Consider the following 25,995-nt stretch of genomic DNA (forward strand, 5'->3'; position numbering starts at 1 on the left):
AGAAACATTCATCTTGAAGTAGTAGAGCAAATGTCTCAGCTCTGATTGGGGCACTATCCTTTTAGTGGCATGGCAAAAGTGTGTGCAACACATGTTTTATTGTCCTTTCCAGAACAAACCTTTTCTCCCCATTACTGACAGAACTGTCAGAAAACACCTCTGAAGTTCCATTGATGGCTCATGGTCAGAAACTTTAGAAATATCTATTTCCTAAAAGTAAATAGCCCCTTGTTTAGAAGGGATTTTTTCACTAGCCCCCATCCAAAATTCTCAATTCAGAAATTCAAGGAAGCCCAAATCCATTTGGAGGAAGAAAATCAGAGAGATGAGAGGATGTGCCCAAGGTGACCCAGGAGACAGCATAAGAATGGATGCATAGTGAGGTCCATCATAAGATGTATATTCTTCTTAAGGAAGAAACCGAGAACTGTGGTAGTATACTTGCACATTTGTTCTGCTGAAGCACACTTTGTGTGATGCGTGCCTTTTTTTCACTTTCACACTTTGTCTTAAAATATGTAATAACAAAACTTAACCGAACACTGACTCTTCAATAAAACGGAACTCTAATACAAATTATATCCTTCTGGAAATCATTTCATCTGTTTTTAATAAACAAGTAGCGAAAGCATTGATGTTACAGAAGTAAACATTACTTCTAAAAAATCTTCAGTTAACATCTCCAAAATTATATTTCTAAGAAACTTACTTAAACATTGGTTACAGTCAGAAAATTTTTCCTGGAGCTACAAAATCATTGAAATTTGAGAAGAAGGAACAGGTGGTCATGCTCACCATCAGAAAGGCTATAACCTTGCCCAGGAAACCCGTATCTGGCCACTATGTCACCGATTCAGTGAACATGTGTCAGCTCCCCCTAAGTGCATGGCACTGTTCTAGGGCCCGCGACTGGGTCCTCAGCATGAGCAGTACGCTGTGTCTGGATGCATTAGTATTGCTTCAGTTGCCAAGATGTGAGTGAGGTAGAAGAACTGTTCAGCTGCTGGATTGAACAACTTTCACACAGGCATAAATTGAAAACAAGTTCAGGCCCTGAAAGGACTTGGGCTAATCCTCAAAGACATTTAGTAAGGGAGAATTGGGATTTTTCAGTGAATTAAGACAAAGTCATTGAATAGTTGAATGTGTTTGGTAAGATTAACTATGGCTCACCAACATCAGTTCCTTCAGAGATGGAGGACGGGTGCCACTGTGAAGGCTAAATTCAGCTGACTGGTAGTAGCTGCCTGCATGCAGATTCCTGGTTCACCAGAAAAAGTGCCATGATAGATTTGTGATGTCTGCCATTGTCATGAAAGAGAGGAGTGGTGATATATGCCATATAATTGCAGTCTATGCTCTTCCCTCAAAAGTACCCACCAGGAAGGGAAGGGACCACATTTGATGGAAGGCATGGCAGACTCAGTGGGTTTCTGGGAACAGCTGCCTTCATCCAGCTGTGAGAGGCATAGTGAATGAATAGAAAAACCACAAGAACCATCTCAGATCTTCCTTGGGTGCATTGGCCCCAAACCACCCAGTGCCTGTCAGGAGTTTGCAGAGGGAGAGCACTAAGGGTGGTTTTCATTGTCTGAGCTTTGTGGCTTGAGTGATTGTCAGGATATCTTTTAAAGGTAATAAATGGCTCACAATTATTTTACTTCAGAAAGTGCTCTTCTGCCCTAGGACACTGTAATAACCAGCCATGGAAAGGAAAAGACCAGGGGATTTATGAGATTTCCCAATTTACAGCCATTGGGGAGAAATACAGCAGGACGTTTGTATAGAAGTGTGTTAACCAGAGTTAATCTATCATGGCTACTGTTATAAACTCTCTTTCCCTCTTCTTAAAACTATGGCAGGAATTCATCCCTGGCCTTCACAAGGACATGCCAGAAATTATTTTATTGAACATGTAACTCGGAAATACAGTCTGGTTGACCTTCAGTTTACTAGACTGAGTGGGAAATTTTCCAAGTATGAAAGATTTTAAAATCTACTAATGATAAAAAGATAAATGAAGTTCGTCTCTTCTTTCAAAGGGCTCAAGGTCCTACAGGGAGACAAGTAGTGAATATATAATTTCAATGCACCGTGAGAAGTGCAATGGTTGAAGTGATGGGTTAAGAATAGAAATATATTTCTATGCACAAAAACCAGTCTTGTGCTTAATAATCAATTTGGTTTCCTTGCCTTATTTTGATGGCCCCTCACCATAATAGCACATATGGAAGTCCACTGTTAGTTGTTTACACTTCTATCTCCCCTACTTACTTTGAGTTTTGTAAGGTAGGCACTGGGTCTGATTCTTCTTTGTGCTGCCAGCACTCACCCAGTGTTCAGCACATATTAGGTACCTAATAAATGCTAGCTGAGCAAATGCAGGACTGAATATTTATGAAACTGATGCTGGACACATACAGATGAATTAGGTAAAATCCCACCACCCATAGAGGTTGAGACACACCGGGGAGATTAACATGCCCATAGACATTACCATCACTCATATTTTTCACACCAATAAATGAGTGAAGAAGGGGCAGTGAGTAGATTCAGATTTGTTGTTAAACAGCCCATAGGGTTTAAAGGGATATCCTTGGATGTCATTTATCCATTGACAAAGAAAATAAGGAGTTGCTCCTCATTTAGCATGGTGCCTTTTAATATCATTATTGTGTAGCTTTAAAAAGAAAAATTTTTCAGGCTCAGTTACTTCTTCAGTGAAATTCCTCTCCTGCTTTTGGAGGGCTTCCAGGGGAGTCAGTCCACCACCGCCACGGTGAGCCATGTAGCCGTAGCGACTCCAGTTTGAGAGACCTGCCCATTGAGAGGTCATTTTTTATAACTTTCAGATTTGCAAAAGTTTTTGCTTTCAACATCCATGCTTGACAACGTATGGCTAAGTTTGGTGAATGAGCCTTAGAAAACCAAGAGTAACGTAATTATTAGAAATTGGTATCCATTTTCTCCCAACCCTATCAGGAAAGAGTTTTTTAACCTTTGTAAGAAAACTAGCCTTGTTTGTCCCTGCCTCTCTCACCACACATGGTCATGTGCTTTGACTGACTGGTTTGACATGCTGTGTACTCAGAGCTGTGAATTAAGTGCCACCTGCTCATGTGATCTGCACTGACTCTGCTTGCCTGAGGCCGACTCCCTCAGACAGTGAAAAGAGCTTCCTGCTGTCTGCCAGGGCCTTCAACTAGCTGGCCCTCAAATCTAGCCTGATTGCTGTACTATTTGGCTCCATGTTTCAGTGGAAAAGGAAGTTTGGTCACACAGGTGTTTGCCTCTTGATCTCTCGCCCCTCAAGGGCAGGCTGCCTAGAGAAGGCAGTGAGGCCACACCTCACCCTTCTGTCTCCCCTTCTGAACTGGCTTCCTGTGGCTGCTGGATGTTGTTTCCATAACCATTGTTCTCCAACAGACTTAGCACTAATTGATTTTAAGATGAATTGCTTGTTGAAAGGTTTACTTTTTCTTTTTTTACTGGTTATAACCTGCCCTAAACCTTACATTGAAACACCTTCTCCTGAGGAGCAGGGCAGCTCAGTGCCAGGATTCATATTTGGAATGTGAGATTGCCCAGTTAGCACCTGCGCGGAACGGTGGGGTCAGGCATCATATAACAAGTTACTCGGGGGACTAACACAAAATCCCTCAAAGCTCTCAATTTGGATTATGATCAGATTCTCAGGATACTTAAAGCTGCCTGAGCATCTCACTATCCCATGCTCTCCAATCCTACTTTATTAGCAGCTGTAAAGCAGGGGATGTTCTCAAAGCAAGGGAACAGCAGCACTGAGCAGCTAGCTGCCTTGCTAACTGCTCCCATGACATCTGCTTTGCTCACAGGATAAGTTGGAAAAGTCACCTTTCCTGCTCTTTCAAATACCAGCCCTCCCTCTGGTTCCCCAGGCCACCTGGACTCTCTAGCCACAGGCTTGCCTGCTTGAGGTTTGCATGCAGGCTGCTGCCCTGAATCCAAGGACACCCATGCTGATTACAGCCCAAGGAATCAGGGGCCAATTGGGAAGATGCTGGCTGCTCTTGCAAAAGTGGGTCCCTAAGCAGCATCTGATCCAGATAGGCAGGTGCCCATACTGGTGGCTCAGTGAGAAGCAGCCCAGAAAGAGTGGTCTGGCTCCTCAGTGGAGGTGGCTTTTGAGGGAACTGCCCAATTATGTTCAGAGCAGATGTAGTCCCCTGACCATCTCTATGACTACCCCACTGAGAGCGCTCATCTTGTCCACAGGGTAGCTCAAATCTGAAGACCAAGCCTTGGTGAAACTATCGGCAGCCACAGGCTGAGGGCTCGGCTCCTCCTCTTTAAGTTGCATTGGCAGTTTTAAGAGGAAAGAGCATGTCCCATCTCTCTTTTCCCCGCAGTGGCAGCAGTAATCACTCCCTCCCACCTTCTTATGCCTCCTCATTTAGACCAAAGCCCTCAACCCCAGCTGCACATTAGCATCCAGGATCTGGCACCCATTCCAATTCAATCAGAATCTCTAGGGGTGAGGCCAGGCAAAGGTGCATTTTAGGTTTTATTGTAGACTGAGGGTTGAGAAACACTGATTTTTGAGGCTATTTCTTTCTTTTAGTCACTTGATGAGTTCATCAGTCATAAACACATGTTCTCAGTACCTACTCTGATTGGACTGTGCAGACTTTGGGCATGCTAGAGGAAGCAAGGAGGACCCAGTTGGGGATATCGTGGTGCAGTGCTATGATGGGAGAACAGAGGCTGCTAACACTGACTTTGTGGGGAGGGCGGCAGGTCAGGGAAGGATTTCTAGATTTGGAGAATGAGCAGGTATTAAAGGAGGGTATAAGTCACTGGTGGTAGGAAGAGCACAAATAAAGGCCTAAGGGTGCAGTTCAAGGCACCAAAAGGATCTCATGTGGCTGGACCATGTGCTGCTAGGGGTAGGGCCCAGTGGGAGGCATCTGCTAGACGGGTCATGGAAGGCATCTGTGAGGGCCCATGTGTTCAGACTAGACAGGTTGGCTTCACCCAAAGGCAGTACAGAACCATGTAGGTTTTAAGCAAGCAAGTGATGTGATCAGATTTGCATTTGGAAATATCTGACCTCTGTGAGGAGAGGCTGCAGGGGACAGAATTGAAGTCAGAAGCTGTTGGGTAAATCAGGACAGATAATGAGCCATGAAGCAGATGGAAGGAACAGATATTCAAGAGTCAAGTTAACATCACACTGTTCCTGAAAATTCTAATGCTCAGAGAAAAATCCCTGATTTCTGTGAACACTCAAGTTCCCAAGCCAGGTTGTTACATTATTTTAATTATTGCTACATAGTCTTCCATCACTTTCCAAAGATATAATGTAACTAGAGTGGCATTGAAGTCATAAGTACACATATTTGACACCCAGAGAATAGGCCTTAGCTGTCAGCAATTGTCAGCAGTTTGCATTCCAGACACTAACTCGGGAGGAGTCAAATCAGTGGTAAGTTTCAATCTGCAGTAAACTGTTCTTTTTCTCAGCTCCTGAGTGCATATCTTGGCGTTTGATGTGATACACAGAAAGCCTAGCATTTGCTGGATTCAGAAGTGCCATCTTAGGGAAATGCAGTTACAATGACTACGTCACACACAGCACAGACCTTTGGTTCTGAATTCATTGTCAAATGGCTTGCTGATTCTTATTTGTACTGCATGCCAAGAATAGACCATGTCCTTTCTGAAATGCAGAGATCTTTGCATTTATTAATGAGCAAAATATCTCAAATTAATCCAGTGTAATTGAGAATGCATGATGAAATGAAGAGGTGCTGGAGGTTGCACACTAACTGAGCTGACCCTCCATGGTCTCAGAACAGTGTCTGTTCATTTACATTAAGCCTGACCCCACTGGGCTCTGGAGAGCTGGGCCCTTCACCACGGAACTGCACTGGTCAAACCCCAAGGACAGGCCAAAGTACCAAGGCCCTGAAACCATTCAGGGGGAGAGTAGAGGATACTGCTTCTTTAAAAAAAAAACTCTTTAATCTGTAGGAATCAGTTCTGTTCAATGCAACCTGAATATACTCTGGAACTGCCCTGCACAGACTGCGAGCATCCTGCATCAGCATGAGGTTGTTTGCATGCTGCAAGGAATATGTTTCCTTTGGATAAGCTGTCTTCATGATTCACAGGAAACCTCATAATGATGCGTATAGTGTATTGGGGTACACTCTCTACATCTCCTAATTGTGACCTCTGCTGAGTAGATAAGGAAATAGGTTCAGAGGAGCTGAGCAATTTGCCCAGCTGAGTGAGTGATGGAACCAGACTTGGAAATGAGCACTGCCTAACTCTAAAGCCAGATGTTTTTCCTCCATACCAGGGGTTGGCAAACACCACCTGCAGGCCAGATTCAGCCCACCACCTGTTTTATAAAATCAGGTTTTATTGGAACATGGCCATGATCATTCATTTACTTATTATCTGTGGCTATTTTCATGCCACCATGGCAGAGCCAAGTAGTTGCAATAGACCCTAGATAGCTGGCAGACCCCTTACTATCTGGTTCTTAACAAAAGTCTGTCAGTCTCTGCTCTATGCTACATTGCCCCAGAATAAATACAGAAAACTTACATGCTGCTCCTTTGGCCCAGAGGGCACTTTGATTTTTCTGTCTCCTTCATTTAATACACTTGACACCACTCAGCAAAAATTCTGGTTTGCATGGACTGGCCTAGGCAGTCCGTTACCCCGTTGAGGCAGAGCTACAAAATTAAACTGTCTTTAGTTTCCAGAGGTGTCCTGATTTTAAAGACCTCTGAGAGAGCGGGGAGGGGGGAAATCACCTGCCTTCATCTGGGTCAACAATTGTCCCTGCCTGGTAAGTCCCCAGTTTTCACCCCAACTTCTCATACTTTTTCTGGGTAAGGCCAGCTCCTCCCACACTCTGACCTTGGGGAGGAGCCCTCCAGGGAGATTCCCAGCTTCTGGGAAGCTATTCCATCTGCCCATGAGCACTTGTGGTCTTCTTTCCCCTGGGCCCCTCTCCAGGAAGAATCCCTCCAAGTTTTTGGTCTTTGTGAGCCTTCAGTCATTTTGTCTTGTGTAAGGAATATTCTGGGAAGAAAAATGGTCTAGTCCTGAAGCCTAGCAATGAAAACTCTCCCACGCGAGCCATTTTTAAGCTGGACTGTGTTGCCATCTGTCTTCTCTGACACAGCCTTTTCTCTTCATTATGAAGATAAATCCATTTAATGGGTCACCACTGGCTGGGTAAATTGTATTTTTTGTAATGCTGACCCCTCCTTTAGTGGCAAAGCCCGGTAACATGTACTGCTGTCACTTTACCAGAGACCCTCCACTCGGCTGCAGATCAACCCCTTCAGCCTTGGTAGCCCAAATTGACTCTAGAACCCTAAGACAGAACCTCAAAGACACAGACTTTACTGTTTAAGTTTTGTAAAAGTGCACTTTGAAAACTATGGTAACAATCTTGTAAGTCTGTTAAGGATACATTTGGTTCGTTCTACAGTTGGAAGGTGGGGAGCCTAAGAATCTTTGGCAACAAACATATCAATCATTATTACAAGTAGTTTTGGGTACTGTGAGCCACAATACAAATAAACAATTCTTTTGTGAATTCTTGTGAATCCTCCAGGGATTCGCAATCTAGATGGGGTGAGAGGACTACCAATAACTAACTTGACTGCTGTATAGTGATATGACAAGAATCGCTATAGATGCCAATCTGAAGGCTCAGAAGTGGTGCTGGGGTTTGCTGAAGTCAGTGAGTAGTTCTCACACTTGAGTATGATTCAGAATCACCTGGGGCTGTTGACACACTGATTCTTGGGCACCACTCCTAGAGTTTCTGATTCAGTAGGTCTGAGCTGGGCCTGAGAAGTTGAATTTCTAGAAAGTTCCTATGTGATACAGAAGTGGCCTGGGAATACCCTGCCCAGGATATTTTTATAGAGAAACCACCTACTCAAGTTATTCAATTCTCATAAAGTAAGGGAACTCACATTTTCTGTGTGCCTAGTATGTTCCATGCAGTGTACCAAATACTCTGCATGTAATATCTTGTTTGGTTTCACATCAACCCAGTGAACTCTATACTATAACGTCCACTTTACAATGAGCAAACTAATGCTGGGAAGGGGAACTGATGGTTACTAAGTATCTGCAATGTGCCATAAAGCATTATCAGGCTTTATCTAATTAATAACAACCCAATGAGTCCTGAATGATTAGTACCCCTCGTTTACAGAAAATAAAAAGTGAGTCTGAGAGAGATCAAGTACCTTAAGGAAGATCACAGCCTGGCTTCAAAATTGTGTGTGTTGGGTTCTAAAGGTTGAGCAGCTCTCCTGCAACCAGGACCCGTCCGTTTGCTGAAAGCTACCCACTGGACTCCAGAAAGCGTATCTTCTTTAATGCATGAGGCATGCACTCCCTCCATCCCTCCCTCCTTCCTTCCAGTCCCAGCAACAACTTTGTCTCAACCATGCAGAGTCTTCTGACATCCCTCCATACTCCAGCTGCAGCAGGAATGACGACTCCTTTGTATATATGTCAACATACTTTGTATTACTGAATTCTATCCCATACCCCAAAACGCTCTGGTAACTTATCACTAGTTACAGAAAAAAAAAATCCAAATTTTTCATCTTATCTAGCAAACTCACCCACTGTCTGGCCCAGCCTGCCTTTCTACCTCACCTCACAGCCCCACCTTGTTTCTCCAACTAAATGTAACCACTGTACACTGTTTTCTTACCCAGGGCTGTGCTCTCCTCCCACTGAGCCTTGGCTCGGCTCCTGCTGTTACTGCCACCAAGAATGGTTCTTCCCTGCACCTCATCTGGCCTCCTCAAGCACCAGCTGAAGTCCTGGTGCTGTGCCTTTAGCCTGCCAGCCCCTGAGAGGGGCTCAGTTAGTACATTAGGAGGCAAGTACGAACATTATCCGCTTTCCCAGACAGGGTGCTCATTCAGCACAAGGCCTCAAATGCCTCACTCACACTGCCTTGCACATTGTGGGTGCTCAAAAAACAGTTGTTGAATGAATGGCTGATGTTGCATGGAAGTGGTGAGTATAAAGGCAGGATCAAAGAGGTGATTAATATAGGAGCGCACACAGCTTAGTAGATTTGGAATAAAACACAGGAGCACATGCTGTAATTAAGAAGTTTTAAGTCCACTGATTTCCTAATGATTCTGCAATACCATCTGTGGTTTTTTTCAAACAAAGAGAAAGATCTGATATTTCCCAATAAGGGCAGAGTTAAGGATGGTAGTTGTGAGTGCCTTGATTTAAATTGTACCCATAGACCATCAGCAGAGACTAAGCACCATTAATTGGAGCCCTTGTAGAAGCTACTTTGCAAAGGAATAGAAGGATATTTGACTTATGTAACTATTGGGTCTTCTTAAAAAATTAATGACTTATTTCATTAGGGTCATTTTCCTTGGCACACAGACTAACCATCGAACTTCTCAGGGCCAGTGACAGTACCAAGCAGAACTGAAGCAAAGTAGGTGAAGCCAGCCTTTGGCTCTCTTCTGTGCTGTATACCCAGCACTTGCATCCCTTTCCCTGGGGCCAGGTGCCCTCTAGGCCTCTTCTCTGTTACCCAATCAACCTATCTTTAAGAAATGGACTACATTTTATTCAAACTGAAGTGCAAATGATTGTTGGGAATTTACAGGAGTGTTCTACAATGACTTTTTACATCTAACAGGGATCAAAGTCTTAAGCTAGAGGAATGAAACTCTTAACAGTAGATTGTAAGTGTAAAATATAAATAAATAATAGCTGAAGAATTTCCCACACTACCATAAGGGATTATCATCATTTCCATGCAAAGGTACAATCATAAGCATATAAATGAAAATAATTTCTAAAGTGATTTCTTATTGAAGTAAATTGGTTGTTTCTATCCAGCTTCCTTCTCCTACTTCTCCGCAATCTGGGCAACCTGAGCCCCAGAAACTGGTACTCTTCTTTGATTTCATAGTTTGTATTCATTTGGATCTTGGTTGCAAGTGACAAGAATCCCATTTAAATCATCTTAAGAAAAAAAAAGTCCATGTAACCAAACTACCAAATGTCAGGGTTGAACTGACGTTATGGTTGAATGGTTTAACCATTATTAACACACTTTCTCTCTCATGTATACACACACACACTCTGTCCTTTTGTCTGATTCTATTAGCATTGGTCTCATTACTTTACTCTCTCCCACATATTAGGAGACAGTCTTACAGTTCTCAAGGCAAAGGGAATAGAACAGGCTTTAAATCTGCTTCAAGTCAAGTCAGAATAGTCTAGGGAGGGATGCTGATTGGTCAGTTCGTATCACATGAGAACTTGCTAGCATGATCATTGTGTCTAGTCAGATATGGTCTGGTGATTGTCATCTCTGTGACAGTCCCTTAAGAAACACATGAAATAGGGGAAATCAGTTGGCCCTTTGAACTTCTGTTTCCTTATCTATGAAATGAGGGAAGTTGAGATATCTCTAAAACTTGCCCAGCTTTAAACTGATTCTATTTAAAAATTGCTTCATTGCTTTTAGTATTCTATAATCACTGTATCTTTGCCTCTCTTACACGTCCTAACTCTTTCTGGAAGGTCAAATAAAATTTTGAGATAATAATTAATCTCCTTAGCTCAATTCTGAGTTTCTCTAAATGGGGAAAGGGGCAGCTCCTGTGGTACCCCTCACATGAACCAACAAAGTGTTACAGTTCAGCCTTGATCAAATTTAACCACCATTTATACTGAAAGATGGTCACAATTTTCAAAATCTGTCAAGCATCCAAATTTAGCATTTTGTCTGAGTAAAAAAGAAGCAGATCAGATGGAAGGTCAACTGGAAATTTTTCCTTTATGCCATTAGGCTGGAGGCATGAAACGATGCTATGTAACTGGCTCCAAATCAGATGCATCCCAGTTCAAAGTGACTGAAGTGTGGTAGTGTCCAGATTGTTTATCTCTTTCCCTACCACTGAATGCTTATCTTTCCTACAAAACCCACATGATGTATTCTCTGAAATGCCTCCCCACCCGCCAACAAAATCGATCAGTCCATCTTCCATATCATATCCACACTTCTATTGTAATGAACTTTGCCTGTGTCTAGCTCTCTTATTAGACCACTAGTTCACGGAAGGCAAGGGCCATTCATTATTCACCTTTGAATTCCTCTTACCTCACCCAGTATAGACACATGGTAAATACTCAATAATGTTAGTTGTGTTGACTTTACAGATAATGCTTCTCAAGCAAATTTTTGTTAATGGCTTTTATCAATAGAGTCTTAATTATGGTAAGATAATAACCAGTTGAGTTAGGCCGCAGGAAGCAACCCAACGAGGATCCTGGAAACTTCCATGTATCAGTGGTCCAGAGGACAGTTGCTTTTATGCCTTTACATCACTGCTGTCACCAGAAACCACTTCTTTACAGGCTACACATGGCTTGCAGTCCCTCTGAGAACACTAGTGCCTACTAAATAAAGCAAATCCATGAGCAAATGACATAGATTTGTCATCCCCTAAGTTTTCTTCCATAGTTTCCTGAGATTCCTGCCCTTAGATTTGTGTGTGATAAGGTATTACCTCCCAGAAAGTCCCTACAAAAATGTAAACATGTTATTGGCAGAGGGTATTCTTACTGTGGGCTTGGAGTCCTGAAAGTCAGAAGCATATAAGGAAAAATAATGATTGATATCACTTGAAAATATCCAAGTGTTTTCCTTCCAGCCACCTGTGATTCATCCTACCCTCAGTTCAGCCATTGTCAATTGACTAAGTGAGATGTGACTGACATGAGATCCCTAGGAGCATGGGGGCACTGCAAGCACTGAGTCTACAGATGACTTAAGAATGAGTAGAGGACACCTGGCATCCCTAAGTTAGGGAACTCTTGGGCCTGTTAGTTCCCCAGAAGCCTGATGACCACAGGCCAGGTTTTCCTGAAAGCCAGCTGAGTTTTGCTGCCAAGGAGAACTCACTTTCTTTTTCTACCTCCCAACGTCCTCTAGACCTCTGCCAGTCACTGGACAGGTCCTTAAGTGGATAGGACAGCTATAGGAGAAAGAAACTTGATCTGATTGCTTAGCCCTCACCATCAGAGAGGGACAGCACCATTAAACAGAACTCAGCAAGGACAGGGAGCTGTTAAGTGTTTGAGGGCATTTCAGCCGCCTAATATTTCCTGAGGTCGTGAGACTGTCCCATCACCCAGTAGTCAGGCCATTTTGGAAGTTCTGGTTTGCCAGAGTCTTTTCCATGCTGCAAAATTGTTAGCTTTGTTATAATACTTCATGAAAATGACATCTTGGTGGTACTAGTCAGTGAGCAATTACTGAACCTACCATGAGTGAATTATTGACCGAACAACCGATTAGAAGCCATAAGGAATATATTCGTAGTGATAAAGGGTAAGCAGTGCCCCAGGGTTGTTCAACATCAATGTATGCTGTATCCACCATACTGGGCTACTTGGTATCACAGAATTTAGATATGTGTGACCTTGGACAAATCCTCAATCCTTCTCAGCCTTGGTTTCCTTACCTTTAAAATAGTGGTAATAACACTTATTCTGCCTATTGGAAGGAGGCTTAAATGAAAGGAACAGTGAAGTGCCTGGACAGAATTTAGCATATCACTGAGGCAAATTTGTGACTTTTCTCTTATTTTTAAGTTGCTAAACATCTCTAAGAATGGTGGCATGGCTAGCAATGTAGACTGTTTACAATCCTGGGTTCAAACCCGAGCTCAGCCATCTACCACCTGTATGATTTTGACCTAATTACTTAATGCTTCAAAGCTTCTGTTTCCTCATATGTAAATGGATGATGATAATATATACCTCATAGATCTGAGTGGATTAAAAGAAGAAACATATAAAGCACCTACCATAGTATGTGGCACATAGCTGATACCTTATGAGTGGTAAAAAATTGCTGTTACCATCTGTAGTAAAGGATTAAAAAGCAGCAGCCGCCGGATTACTGTGAGTCTCTTGGATGCCTCTGTATGTTCCCTGATCTCTTCCTGCTTTCTATATTCTGATAAATATATACAAGTCTACATTAATAGAGGCAATGGTTAATTGCCTCCTTGTGGACTGAACCTATCCTGGGGCAGCACAGTACCTTATTCGTTTTTCTTGAGGCTTCCAAGGGATATGTCCATTCTAATTTAATAGAGCTCTTTTTTTAGTGCCTGGTGCATGCAAAGAGGTAATACCACATGTACATTTCCAAATGCCTCATTTGTATGAACTCAAGCCTTAACTATAAGGGGAAAACATCCTAGGAGTTTGGGGTGGGTATCATTTCACATTCATTTGAACTGGTGCCAACCAAACTTCTGTGAATTACGTCTCAGCAATTTTCTCCTGGAAAAAATAATGATTATGAGACTTCTAGCTGTTACTTGGACTTCTTTCATTCTTGCATTTGCATTGCTTATGTGCGTCAGCAGCAGTCACATAATCTATCAAGCTCCCAGGCTCCCAAGTTAGTCAATCCTTCTTCTTCAATCCAGTACAAGAGAAAATGGAAGAGGCACATCCTGGTGGTTTACTCTTTGGAAAAACATGCTCCAGTTTGGGCTGAGAATGCAGGCAAAGGGGATCAGGGAGGTAGGGGGCAGCTAGCTCTGGAAGAGCTTTTCTGAATGGGCAAGGTCAACTCCCAAGAAAATGATGGCCTTCCTTTAATCTACAGGTAATGCAGGTGGTGAAGGAGCAGGTTATGAGAGCTCTTACAACCAAGCCTAGCTCCCTGGACCAGTTCAAGTGCAAACTGCAGAACCTGAGCTACACTGAGATCCTGAAAATTCGCCAGTCTGAGAGGATGAACCAGGAAGATTTCCAGTCTCGCCCAATTTTGTAAGTTACTCCTGACCTCTATCTCCCTATAGGTTCTGACCACCATTTCTGGAGTGTAGGCCTATCACACAGCTGAACTGTGTCTTGTGCTCTTTACAGAAAACCAGCAAAAGATATTCCAAAAGCTCTCAATTCTGTTGGTGAAATCTCAGCAGCTTGTTGAGGAAGGCTGGGCAGGGATGGCCTGTGGGGCAGGGAGGGGAGACAGGTGCTGACAGAAGATCTGGACCGGAAAGGGGCCCAGATACTAACGAGTCCTTAAAGATTTGTAGCTGAAACTTTGAGGACCTTTTCTAACATTGGTGACAAATTTTTTGCCTATGGAGCTATATTCTTTGTAGGTGCCTTTGAGTGGCAAGATTCTGGACCAATCAGGCAGATTGAGGCCTGCTGATAATTAAAACAATGTGAGCGTTGAAGTAGTTTGAGTGGGAGGGAGGGAGAGTGGGGCCCACTTTCTCTGCCCCTCTGGCTCTGCATCCCATTGAAGCGTCTTGCATCTCCCTCGTGACTATCAACCTGTAAGCCTAAGGTAGGGAAGCAGCAGATTCCCTTCTTATGGGACTTTGCGTCAAATACCACTTGAAACAGTTGCATAATTTCATGTTTCTCTATCTTTAAGATGTTCTGAACCTTGGACTTTAAGACAGGTTGACTTTATCTTTTTAGAACTGGCCTGTTTACCTTCCCTTGTCCTTTTCTAAAAGTTAAATCTGTTTTGTTACCCTTATCATTTACAGGGAAAAGGGTCAGGGATAAGGAAAGTGTTTGACACGTATTTTCATTCTTACCTCAGAAGACTGGGAACAGCTTCTTTTGAACTTTATATGAAGCCAACTTACAACATAGGTGTTATTTTGAAACCCAAACTAAATCTCTCTCTTTCTTCTGATTCTTTTTCTTTCTGTCCCTCTTTCTGTTTTTCACTCTTATGTATTTTATATTTTTAATGCTTGGCAATTGGCATATCCTTCTTGCTATTTCATTTCCTCACATCCTTTTAGGATAGGCAGGTCTTAATCCCATTTAAGGACAAGGATGTGGTTTAGAGAGGTTAGGAGCCAGGATTTGAACTCCAGCCTGCTGATCCATCAGCTAATGCTTAACCCACCCATCAGAGCTCCTGCCAAGTACAAGACTGAGATGAGATTTTTTTTAAGTACACAGGTCTGGAAAGATAATAGTCAAACTGCAACTTCAACTTTGTATTTGTTCTTAAGCCTTAAGAAGCACCTTTAGAAGCTGCGAAGCAGAACTGCAGACATTGTTGAGGATAAGGTTAGGCAGCAGGAGGGGGAAGTGGTTTGCATCACTGTAAGCCTAAGACATAGGCACTGAGCATAGCCTACAAGGTCTGCAAGACACACCGCTGGGGCTTTGCATTGACCATTGGCCAGAGGAGCATAACATCCAGAAACACCGAGCAGAAGGCACTTGAGATGAATGATTGACTCCTCAGAGCTGCAGTCTCTCACTTGCAGTGAGGGACAGTGTGGCTTCCAGGGCTTCTGGTACTGAAATGTTGGGTTTTGTAACATCTGTTTCAGCAAATATAGAAACACAAGGAGACTTTACTATGCTTTTGACAACAATTCTTAAAACCCGAAGAGAAACTTGAGGACCCCTTTTGTTAAGGCCAAGTGATTTGAAATTGTTTGACCAGGACTTGGTTCCAAGTAAGAATGTGAATGGCATGTCAAGTGTAAACACTTTGCTTTCACTTTGGCTTCACATCTTCACTTCCTAAGGTTCTGCCTGTGACATTCTGAAGTTTTGTTTCCCTCTATTATCTTTACATTTATTATGTAAGGAGAAGTACAGAAAATACAAAGGAAATCTCTCATAGATATATAGCTTTGGCCTCATCCCTTGACCATGGGACAGAAAAGCACCATGGCCCACTGGAGTTCTTGTTATAGTTGCAGTGAAGTCATAAAAGATGTACCAGAAGCTACAGCATTTAAGGGGCAGGCCATGAACAGCCCCACCATAATCCCAGCGGAAATGGGCAGATGGAGCCAGTCTCTATCTTCTTCTCCAGTGATATTTTGTTTGTTAGAATAATCTGCTGGATAGGAACTTATTGTGGGGTTGAATGAAGTCTAATTGCTGCCAAAATGGCTCATAGGATCAACCAAGGAGAAAGAGAAAGGGACAGATCATGTATGATTGGATGATTTTGTTACTTTATTCATTCATTTAATGAATATGCATTGAGTAGCTCCTACCTGCCAGGCCCTGCCTGAGGTGCTGGGGACAGACAGAATCAGACACACTTGGCCCCACACTGTCCTAGGCTAGAGTCCCAGGAGAAGTTACACAGACTGTGCTCAGTGCTCCATCATAGGAGGCACAGGTGGGTGGGTTGTTAGTAGGGCACACGGAGACACATCTCATCCAAACTTGGGGGTTAGGATATCAGAATCATAGAGCTGAAAAGCACCTTTATAGTCATCCAGATCAAGCTTTTCATTCTGCAGACTGGGACAATGACTTGGCTGGGGCTTGACAGCTATGCAGAACCCTGCATGCTCTCACCTGCCTCTCGACCCCCTGCTGTGCTCCCCCCCTTCCCCCCTTGTCCTGCTGCCTCTGTGACTACCGCACACAACATGTTCTTATAAGGTGTTCGTGTTCCTGAGAAGAAAAATGCAACTCCACGTGAGCAAATATGTGAAAGGAACATGTATTCAGTGGGTTGAAGAAGCTGCTTTACTTCTGAGCTCTTAACTAATTATTTCAGAGGGAAGGTATTTGTTATTTTCTACTTAGCGTGACTTTACAGGGAAGATAAGTTAATCCACACAATTAATTCTGAGTTAGCACAGACCTAAGGAGCTAAGAGACTAGTCAAGCTGCAACATCAACTTTGCATTTGTTCTTAAGCCTTAAGAAGCACCTTTAGAAGTTGCAAAGCAGAACTGCAGACTTTGTTGAGGATAAGGTTAGGCAGCAGGAGGGGGAAGTGCTTTCTGAAGGTCTGTGGTTTGCATCACTGTAAGCCTAAGACAGAGTCACCGAACATAGCTTACAAGGTCTGCAAGAGACACCGGTTCCACAGGCACTACTTAAAAATGTGGCTTTTCAGGCAAGTTATATGAAGATTCTAGGCCTTTTTTCTTCACATCTGAAAATGAAGATGATAAAAGTATCTACATCGTTGGGTTGTTACGAGAATTCAATGAAGTAGTGATTGAGAAACAGTTGGCATATGCCTGACAAAAAGCATCTACTCAGAAAAATGATCGCTTTTATTGTTAGCCGATAACCAGAATTTAACAAGGTGTCATGCTGTCTTAATACGTGAATGGTTAAACTGACACCATGAATGTGTCTGTATAAGTCTTGTCTTATCTCAGAGAGTACAGTGAAAGTAGGTGAGAAAGAAAAAAGTAATAACAAGTAGAGCCTGAGATAAAGCTAACGCCTGTCCAGCAAATCTGCATCCTTGTTGAAGATTGGTCACACTTGGCTGGAGGCATATGGCTCATAGCCGGCACTAGAGAAAAGTCTGGTCAGTTATACGATTTTCAGTGTTCAGTGCCCTTGACAGGTGCTTACCAAATGCCTGCCACATGCCAGGTACTGTCCTATGTGTTGGTGATTAAACAGTGAAGAGAACAGACACAGTCCTCACCCCCAATAGTGATTATATCTTAGTGGGACGAAACAGATGATAAGCATGGTAAATAAGGTAAGCATGGTAAGCAGATGATAAACATAGTACAGCATGTTAAAAGAGGATACAGGCAATGGAAAAATGAAGCAGGATAAGAGAAAGAGAGAGTTTGCAGTTTTAAATAAAGCAGTCAGAGTAGATCCCTCTAGTTGGAGTGACATTTGAGTAAAGATGTGCAAGGGACAAAGGCAGCAGGCTATGTGCGTTCTAGGCAGAAGGGTCCTCCAGCAGAGAGAACCTCCAGTGCCAAGACCCTGACGTAGGAGCAGGCCTGGGTGCTCAAGAACAAGGAGACCAGTGTAGCTGGAGCAGAGTAAGCAATAGGGAGAACAGAAAGAGGTGAGCCCAGCAAGGTGGCCAAGAGCCTGATTAAGGAGGGCTTTGTTGGGCAGCCACTGGAGGGTTTTGAGCAGAGAACTGGTATCCTGACTTGTTTTTTTCAATGATCCCTTTTGCTGCTGTATTGAGTATAGACTTCAAGGAGGCAAGTTTGGAGGCAGGGAGATCAGCTAGGAAGTTATCTCAATAACCCAAGGAAGAGGTGATATGAAGTGTTTAGAGTGTCTACTATCCATTAGAGTTGGAAGATAAGAAACAATGGTATTTCCTGATTGATTAGATGTGAGATGTAAGAGAAAGATAAGAATCAAGGATGGGCTCAAGGTCTGGGGCCGGAACAACCAAAGGACAGAATGAATGAAGCCGGTTTGGACAAGAGGATCAGGAGTTGAGTTTTGGACACATCTAGTTGGAGGTGTCTGTGATATATCCAAGTAGGCAGTTAGATTGATGAGTATGGGGTTCAGGCAAGATACCTAGGTTGGAAACATGAATTTGGGAATTGTCAGCATAAAGTTGGTATTTAAAGCCATGAGTCTATAATATAAAGAACAGAAAAGGTACAAGTACTGAGCTTGGAGGCCCTCCAGTGTTGAGACAGAAGCAGATCAATTTCCGTGAAACTGATAGTCACTCAACCCGAAGTCTGCAGGAGCCCTTTAAGATCAGGAGACAGAAAATTATAGCTCTTGAGCCAAACCTAACTCAATGCCTGTTTTTATAAATAGAGTTTTATTGGAATACAGCCATGCCATTTGTGTACGTACTATCGACTGCTTTCACTCTACCATGGCACGGTTGAATAGTTACAACAGAAAGCGTATGGCGCACAAAGCCTGAAATGTTTACTATCTGGCCTTTTACAGAAAACATTTGCCAACTGCTGTTGTAAATGAACATGGGGTAGCAGGTCAGAAGGGCAGACCCCAGGTCCAGGAACGAATCTCACCAGTCTAGTGGCACTGTCTTCTGTGTATGGCACTGGCCTCACTGGACCTGGGCTTGGAATTGTATTCCACAAATAGTACTAGACTGGGAAATGCTCTTCACACACTCGTTTACTTTACCTTCTCTAATCTCCCTCCTTTTATTTGTTCACAAGGCCTTTAAATAAAATTAGAGGAATTTTATAAAGGAAGGCTGGTAAACCCATAACCTTGGCCTCATTGACTCAAACCTGAGGATTTGACAAGCCAATTCCAGCCCATGTGTCATTGCCTGAATTACCCTGCATGCAGATCTTGTCCACAGAAACACCATGTAGGGATTGCATGTAATCCAAGGATAAGTGAACTTTATAGCTGCCAAGTCCATTTTCAGGAAGAGAAGGGGAAATCGCTTAGAAAAAAGAGAAAACTGCCCCTTTCCCTTCATTGCCCAACCATGTTTTAGAGTCCTTTGAGGGTCAGTACAGAAGAGGGGAACTCTTGCAACAGGAGGTCCACTTATTCTGACTGCCCATCCCCAGAAGATGGTCACAGACAACAGGCACATATGGGGCTTACACTAAAAAGTCATAAATCATCAATTAAAATTACTCAGATGTACTTTCAATTATTTCCTCCTTTTAGTTCTCATCTCTCATTTTCATCCCCATTTTAATGACTCAACTGTAGCGTAGTAAAATTTTTAAGATACACCTGTAACCTAAGAAATGATGACACTCCCAAACTCTTTCTCCCATTTCTCCATCCCTCAGTACCTTCCCTTCCTCTCCACCTTGTCACCCCAACTTGGACATCAGGGACAGTGTTTTATTGTTGTGTGCAAATGCCCTGGCAATTCCCCACCTTCTTCATTCAGAGCACAGTTCATCAAAGCTACAATTTACTGAGTCCACTTCCAAAAGCAGAATGCTGTTAATAAATCATTGTAGTGATCTGAAAGCCTGAGAGGAGACTCTGGCAGACCTGCACGGGAAATGCCTGGCAAATGTTCTAAGCTGTGTGATTGCACAGAAGCTCCACATGAGGTTTAAAAATGTTCAGGTAGACCAGCATGAAATGACAGGAGGTTTGAGGCCATTAAAGCCTAAGATATTTATTAATGGAGTACTAGAATACCCTGTTAGATGGCCAGAACCTTTTGTGTAACTTTATTTTCTCACGTGTAAAAAGAAAAAGCAGTTTGCACAAGAAGACTTGAGTTTGTACCCATGTTCTACACTTAACCTCTGTGAGCTGTTTCCCCATCTGTAGGATGGGAATGATGATTTTAATACCTATTTCCAAAATTTGGGGGGAAGAAAATAAATAAAAATTTCCCAAAAGTTTGCTAGTGGGGGAGCAGGGAGAGATGTTATATAAGCTAAACTTTCTAGAACACTACCCAGCTCATTGCAGACACTTGCCAAGCACATGTGCCTTCCCCACCCGGGAATAGGACACCATGTGAAGACACATGGCCTGCAGTCCCAAGCAAGTCCAGAGTTAAGGTCAAAGCTGACATGAGCCTTGATACAGGGCAATATGGGCATATTAGTGTCCGGTCCGAGAAAAAACATTATCAAAGCAAGTTCAGTGCCATCTTGCATTCCTGCTCAGTGTTTATAGAGCACCTACACTCACTGTCTCCTTTGAGAGTCACAGCATTTTCCCAGGAAAGACTCATCCCTATTTTACAAGAGAAGAAACTGATGCTTAGATGAACTAATGAAATGCTAGTTATGAGCAGAGCCTAGATTGAGACCCTGGTGTTCTGAGTTGAAGATCTATGTTCTAATCAATATTTTAGCACTGCTCTGAGGGCTAGACTCTGGGTGTCCCTGTCTAACTTCAACTAGAAGAGCTGTAGTTTTACCAAGCTCAGATGCTAGGATGCTACATAAAATTTTACATGATAAAAACATCTTGACTCTTGAAAAAAAGATTTAAAAATGATTGCACTCTATCGTGATAGCTTTACAGCAAAGTGCATCTAAACTGAATTACATTATATTAGCCTGAAACAAGATGCAAAAAATCCTTAATTTATCTCATCATTATTCTAATCTCTCAGGGCAAGAATCTGGGATGACATGTTGTTCCCATTTGTTGGCGATAGAATCTAAAGCAAAATGTGGTCCTGGGTTACAGTGTTGGTTGTGGAATGGTAATTGTGTGGTTGTCCAGTATTCTTGTTTGGTCAGATCACAAATGTAGTCTAGGAGTTGACCTGCTGCAGGAGGGAAATGTGACCAAAGACGTGCTTTCTTGCCGGAGCTGAATGGGATTTTGCTTAAGTTTATATATGTGGCTTTGTGAAATGAGCAGAAATCTCTCAGGAGACTTTGGTCTAGGAAAGCATCAGTGAAGTGGCTGATGCTTTTGTGGATGTTCTGTAAATGTCAGGGAATTTGTAATGTTATTCTAACCCTGTGCATGCCTGCTTAATAAGTGATCCTCTGAAGCACCAATTTGGGAGGTGTTGGGATGTTCATGAAAAGATGCAGCCTGCATTCCCTGGCCCCGTCTGCCCATGATGCCCTTTAACCAAGGTTCTCAGGGTGGGCTGTGGAGTATGTGCTTATCTCTTCACAGGGAACTAAAGGAGAAGATTCAACCAGAAATCTTGGAGCTGATCAAACAGCAGCGCCTGAACCGCCTTGTGGAAGGGACCTGCTTTAGAAAACTCAACTGCCGGCGGAGGCAAGGTATTGTGTTGGGGGCCACTCCACCCTTGGCCGGGGTGAACAGTGGCCTGGCCCATGGGGAATCACAAGGGCATGGGTGTTGGTTTAAGGTAGGCCACATAGCATTGTACTCAGACCAGGAAGAGCAGTCTGGGGAAGTTCTGACTGCTCATGCATACCCAGGGAGAACCAACATCCAGAAGTACCAGGAGACCCATGGAACTGAAGAGCCATCCTGGGCCCTAAGTCTATTAGTTGTGGTTCAGTAGGAGCTAACATGTACTGAGAGCTTAGCAGGCTCTCATTTTACTTATGTTAATGCAGTTCATCCCTGTAGTAACCCTGTGAAGCAGCTAGTGGCCCCACCACAGGTAGGGAAATGAAGGCGGTAAGGCATCGTTCACCCAAAGTCACAGACGATCGGGAGTGCTTCTCCAGCAGCCCTGTGGCAGTGACTCACCATCCTGGCAGGAGACCTGGACCCACTGGTGGAGTTGACCTTGGAACTCTCAGCATGAATCGCCCTTATTTTCAAATCCCAGTACTCATTCTCTTCCAGGTCAGAATTATTTTATTTGGAGATTTAAGCAACAGTGAACCAAGACAGGACAGAATTGTTTTTCATAATCTTATAGGACAAATTTCTGAATTGTCTCTATAAATTTTAATCCCCAAATACCAAGTCAAAATGGGTACCACAAGACTAGTTTCCATAGGTGGAAAGCATTTCCAGGTGATCCTTAGCCCAGGAAATAGAGTCCCTTGATTGTCTTCTTGCTCTTTTGACATGCTACTGATTGCAACGTCAAAGTACCCATATCATACTCTTCTAGAAACAGTCAGAAAATAAAACTGAAAAATAAGATTTGGGGAGAGTAGAAGTGCAATAGCAGGAGCAAGCATAAGCATTAGCAACTGTACCAAGAACAAGCAGCAGTTATGATCCAGGAGAAACTTGCAGGTATTTTAAAAACCTGCTGGATGCCCTGCTCAGACACAGAGCTCACCAGCTGATGATGCCCATCAGTTCATGTTGATGCTGAGCACATCCCCCTGGCCGTTCACTTTGATGGCTTTGTGCTGAACACGGAGGAAATTCAAAGAATTTCAAATGTTGCCATTACAAATCATGTTAAGGAATTTCCAAAGGCAGACCTTCCTTGAGAAATGCAAATGAAGGCTGTTCCCAGAGGATGGGCAGCCATGCTTCAAGCAGAGCCAGAGGAGAGAACAAAGGGCCGAATAAGAAAGGGGTGAATTACAGCAGGGACAGAGAAAGGCTCGCATTCGGAAGAGCAGTGCCCATCACCCACAGAAGGCCAAGTTCACTCGCTCCTCTCACAGTGCTCTGCTTGTATGTGAGGACGTCAGCGGAGTATACGCTGTTCCAGGAAGACAGCATGGCACCATGGCGAGAACAAGAGCCCGGAGCCAGATCACGTGGGCGCATTCCGACCTCTCCCCCACGTCCAGCTGTGTGACTGTGGGCAGTTTCCCCATGTGAAATGGGGATCACCATGCTTGTGTCCTAAAGCTGTTGAGAGGAAGAAAGGCAATTATGAATGTAACGCTTAGAAAGCAACAACAAAGGGCAGTTACTGTTATTCTGAAAGACTGCAGGGAAAGAGCAATGAGCTGGGAGTGAGTAAAACCAGGCCTCTCAAATCTGTAAGTAGCCACCTAGGTGTCTTTAGGCAGAACACATGACCTCTCAGGACCACAACTTCCCATCTATTGAGACAACAGGATCAGATGATCTATTAGCTCAGTTAGCCATAGTCAATGGTATGCCCTGATCTTTTCGTCACCTTTGAAAAAATCAACATTCAAGGTACATTGCCCTCATGAAGTGAGTTATAAAGTTTTTATTTAGTTACTGGGGCACAGAAATTGGAGGAGGGGTGGTGGCAAATAGACTTAGTATTAACCAAATGCTTCAACTGATGCTCATCTGGAATCCTTTGGAACCTAATTCAAAGAGCTCAATTTAACCTTCCAGTCTGCTTCACCTCCATACTTGCCTTTACAAGCTGAAGTGGACAGAGCCTACTAGAATAATCCTGCTTCTAGACGTAATAATTACAGAGGTTTTTTTTTGGCTAAAGAAGTGTTAGTCCCTTATCTGCAAATTTTTCCAGTTTTCTAAAAATGAATTACCAAGTGAACATAAACATGTTAGCATCTACATTATAAATGTATTAGTTAAACTCCCTGGGGAGCATGACCATCTGTGTTTAATATAAAAATTTTCCTTCTGAATGTGGAAGGGAAAGCTTTTTGGTGTTTGGTAAATGGATTTAGAGCTAGTGACTAGTTTTGTGTGCTTAAAAATAGGGATTCAAAGCAGACTGCTGAAATTGGTTTCCTATCACCACATCAAAACATTCCATTTAGATTTATACAGATTCGTGAGGACATGACATACCATCATTTTAATCCCTTTGAGAAAGGTGCACTTCTATGTGGGATCTCAGATGGGGACAGCCATGTGCCATCCCGTGCTTGCTTGTTGAAGACCAAGCACACCTACGACAGAGTTGTGGCCACACTCTCTTTAAACTTACCCAGTGAGTCACACACACAGATAAGTAGATTTAGTATTAACCTTATAGGAGAAAATGTATAAGAGCTTCCTATAAAACAAAACTGAAAAGTAGAGGAACAGACAGAAAGTCCTTTACCAAGCCATGTTTGGCTCGAACCGTCCTTGAGCTGCTACTGGCTCTTCACTGCTGTCCATCCCACTTGCTGCATTTCCAGCTCTCATGTAGATATTTACAAAGTCTGATGTAGATATTTACAAATGTAGATACAGACAAATGTAGGGTCTGGGGGCTTCTGATCACATTAGAACCAGAAGGCAGTGAATCATGTGAGACACGTCAGGCTTCATTCAAGTCCCTGCCTCCCTTCTACCCCTACCTGGGCAGCCTTCTAAATCTCTCTGTGCTTCAATTTCCTCATCTGTCAGATGGGAATGGTGTCAGTTCCTACATCAAATAGTTGTAAGGGTTAAATAAATTCATGCATCTATAGCACTTAGTAGGATGCTTGGCATATTTGGTATTAGTTTTAGTTTGTAGTTCCCCAGAATATAGAGTAGAGTGGCAGTGGAGTCACATACCGACTTCCCACCATTCTGCACCCAGCACAGCGTGTGTAAAGCTCCTGTTTGGAATCCCTCATGCTGAGATGGCCCTGGTTCCTCGTTCCTTGAGCTTCTGCAGGAGAGAGTTCAGATGAAGCTCCAGAACTTGTTTCTGTGAGGACCATTATTTGCTTTGTGAGAATCTACAGACTCAGGGACGGCTTGCTATTTTCCATATATTTCAGAGATTAGGATTTTTCAGAATCACTTTCATTGAGTATTCTTGATAAGAGCTCAAATGAACACTGAAGTGCTCATTTCAGGAAATGATAGCATGAAACTTCTGCTTCTCATTGAACTCATTGTCCATTTTGTCGACAAGCATCCCTTCCCTAAGCACTAACAAGACAAACTTAACTTGGAACTCAATAGTGGGCAAAATGTGCCTGCACCCCGACCCCACCTGGAAGGAACTGGCATGTTTCTTCATTGCTGCTAAGGGCAACATACCTAGCATTGCTCTTTTAGCTGAGAAAACCTAGAACCGAATGGAATGTTTGGGCCTAGTAACCATATGAGCTCTTGAGCAAGTATCTTCCTCTACCTTGATTTCTTTTAATATTGAATTAACCTTATCTTAACTCATTCATACAAGAAGGCAAGAGTAATAATACATATTTTCAAAGGAAAAAAATCTAGTTCATTTTTCATTTTCCAATAGGTATTTGATCCAGTATTTGATAACAGATAATTATTGTTAGGACCAGTAGTGTGGATGAGAGAGATTACATTGACTAGAAGAATAGGAGGACAATAATATTTGAGTGAATGGTGCATAATGGGTACTTTATACATTTTTTTCTCATATAAATTAGCATTATGTAAAAAATGCAATAGGGATACCTGAGGTTTTTATAATTTGGCCAAGACTCTGTAGCTGATGTGTCAGGGCCAGGTGTGTAGCCCAGGTCTTTGTGATTTCAAAGCAATAGCTAGGCCAAACCATCTTTAAAAAGATTTGGGAGCTCTGGAGTCATCCTCTGCTGTGAACGGAAACAGCAGTCTCCGGGGATACAGAATTCTAAATCAGAACACAAGTCTCCCATTCCAAAGAATGTCCTGTGAAATGAGAAAGATTTAAAAGGCAGAATGACCTTCCTCTGTATCAGCAGTTGTTGCATTCCTTTGCTGGACCAGCAGAGAGATGTTGGATCTCAATTCTTGGAAGATGATATTTCCCTTTAAAAACATTTCTGGGTCCCTTGCACTTTGTGACTTGGAAAAGTTCAACCCTAGGCAGGAAGCGGACCTTCTCTTCAACACACTGAAGGTTTTGTATAAATTTAGGTTAACCTAGGAAAGATTCAAAATCCTACTGGAGACTTCACATTAGTAAAGGCCACCTGCCTCCCA

General features: G+C 42.9%; 1 protein-coding gene across 9 annotated transcripts in view; it reads left to right on the forward strand.

Annotated features, from left to right (window-relative positions):
- The window catches only part of ELMO1 (engulfment and cell motility 1), a 516,082-nt gene that overhangs the window by 457,565 nt on the left and 32,522 nt on the right, over window positions 1–25,995 (forward strand). For all 9 annotated transcript variants that reach the window (XM_017670942.3, XM_017670934.3, XM_037027353.2 and 6 more), the window contains 2 exons: window positions 13,703–13,866; window positions 21,403–21,515. In XM_017670942.3, coding sequence (XP_017526431.1) covers window positions 13,703–13,866; window positions 21,403–21,515 — 277 coding nt within the window. The remainder of the gene's footprint in view (window positions 1–13,702; window positions 13,867–21,402; window positions 21,516–25,995) is intronic.

Source organism: Manis javanica, chromosome 6, assembly GCF_040802235.1.
Source record: "Manis javanica isolate MJ-LG chromosome 6, MJ_LKY, whole genome shotgun sequence".
NCBI lineage: Eukaryota > Metazoa > Chordata > Mammalia > Pholidota > Manidae > Manis > Manis javanica.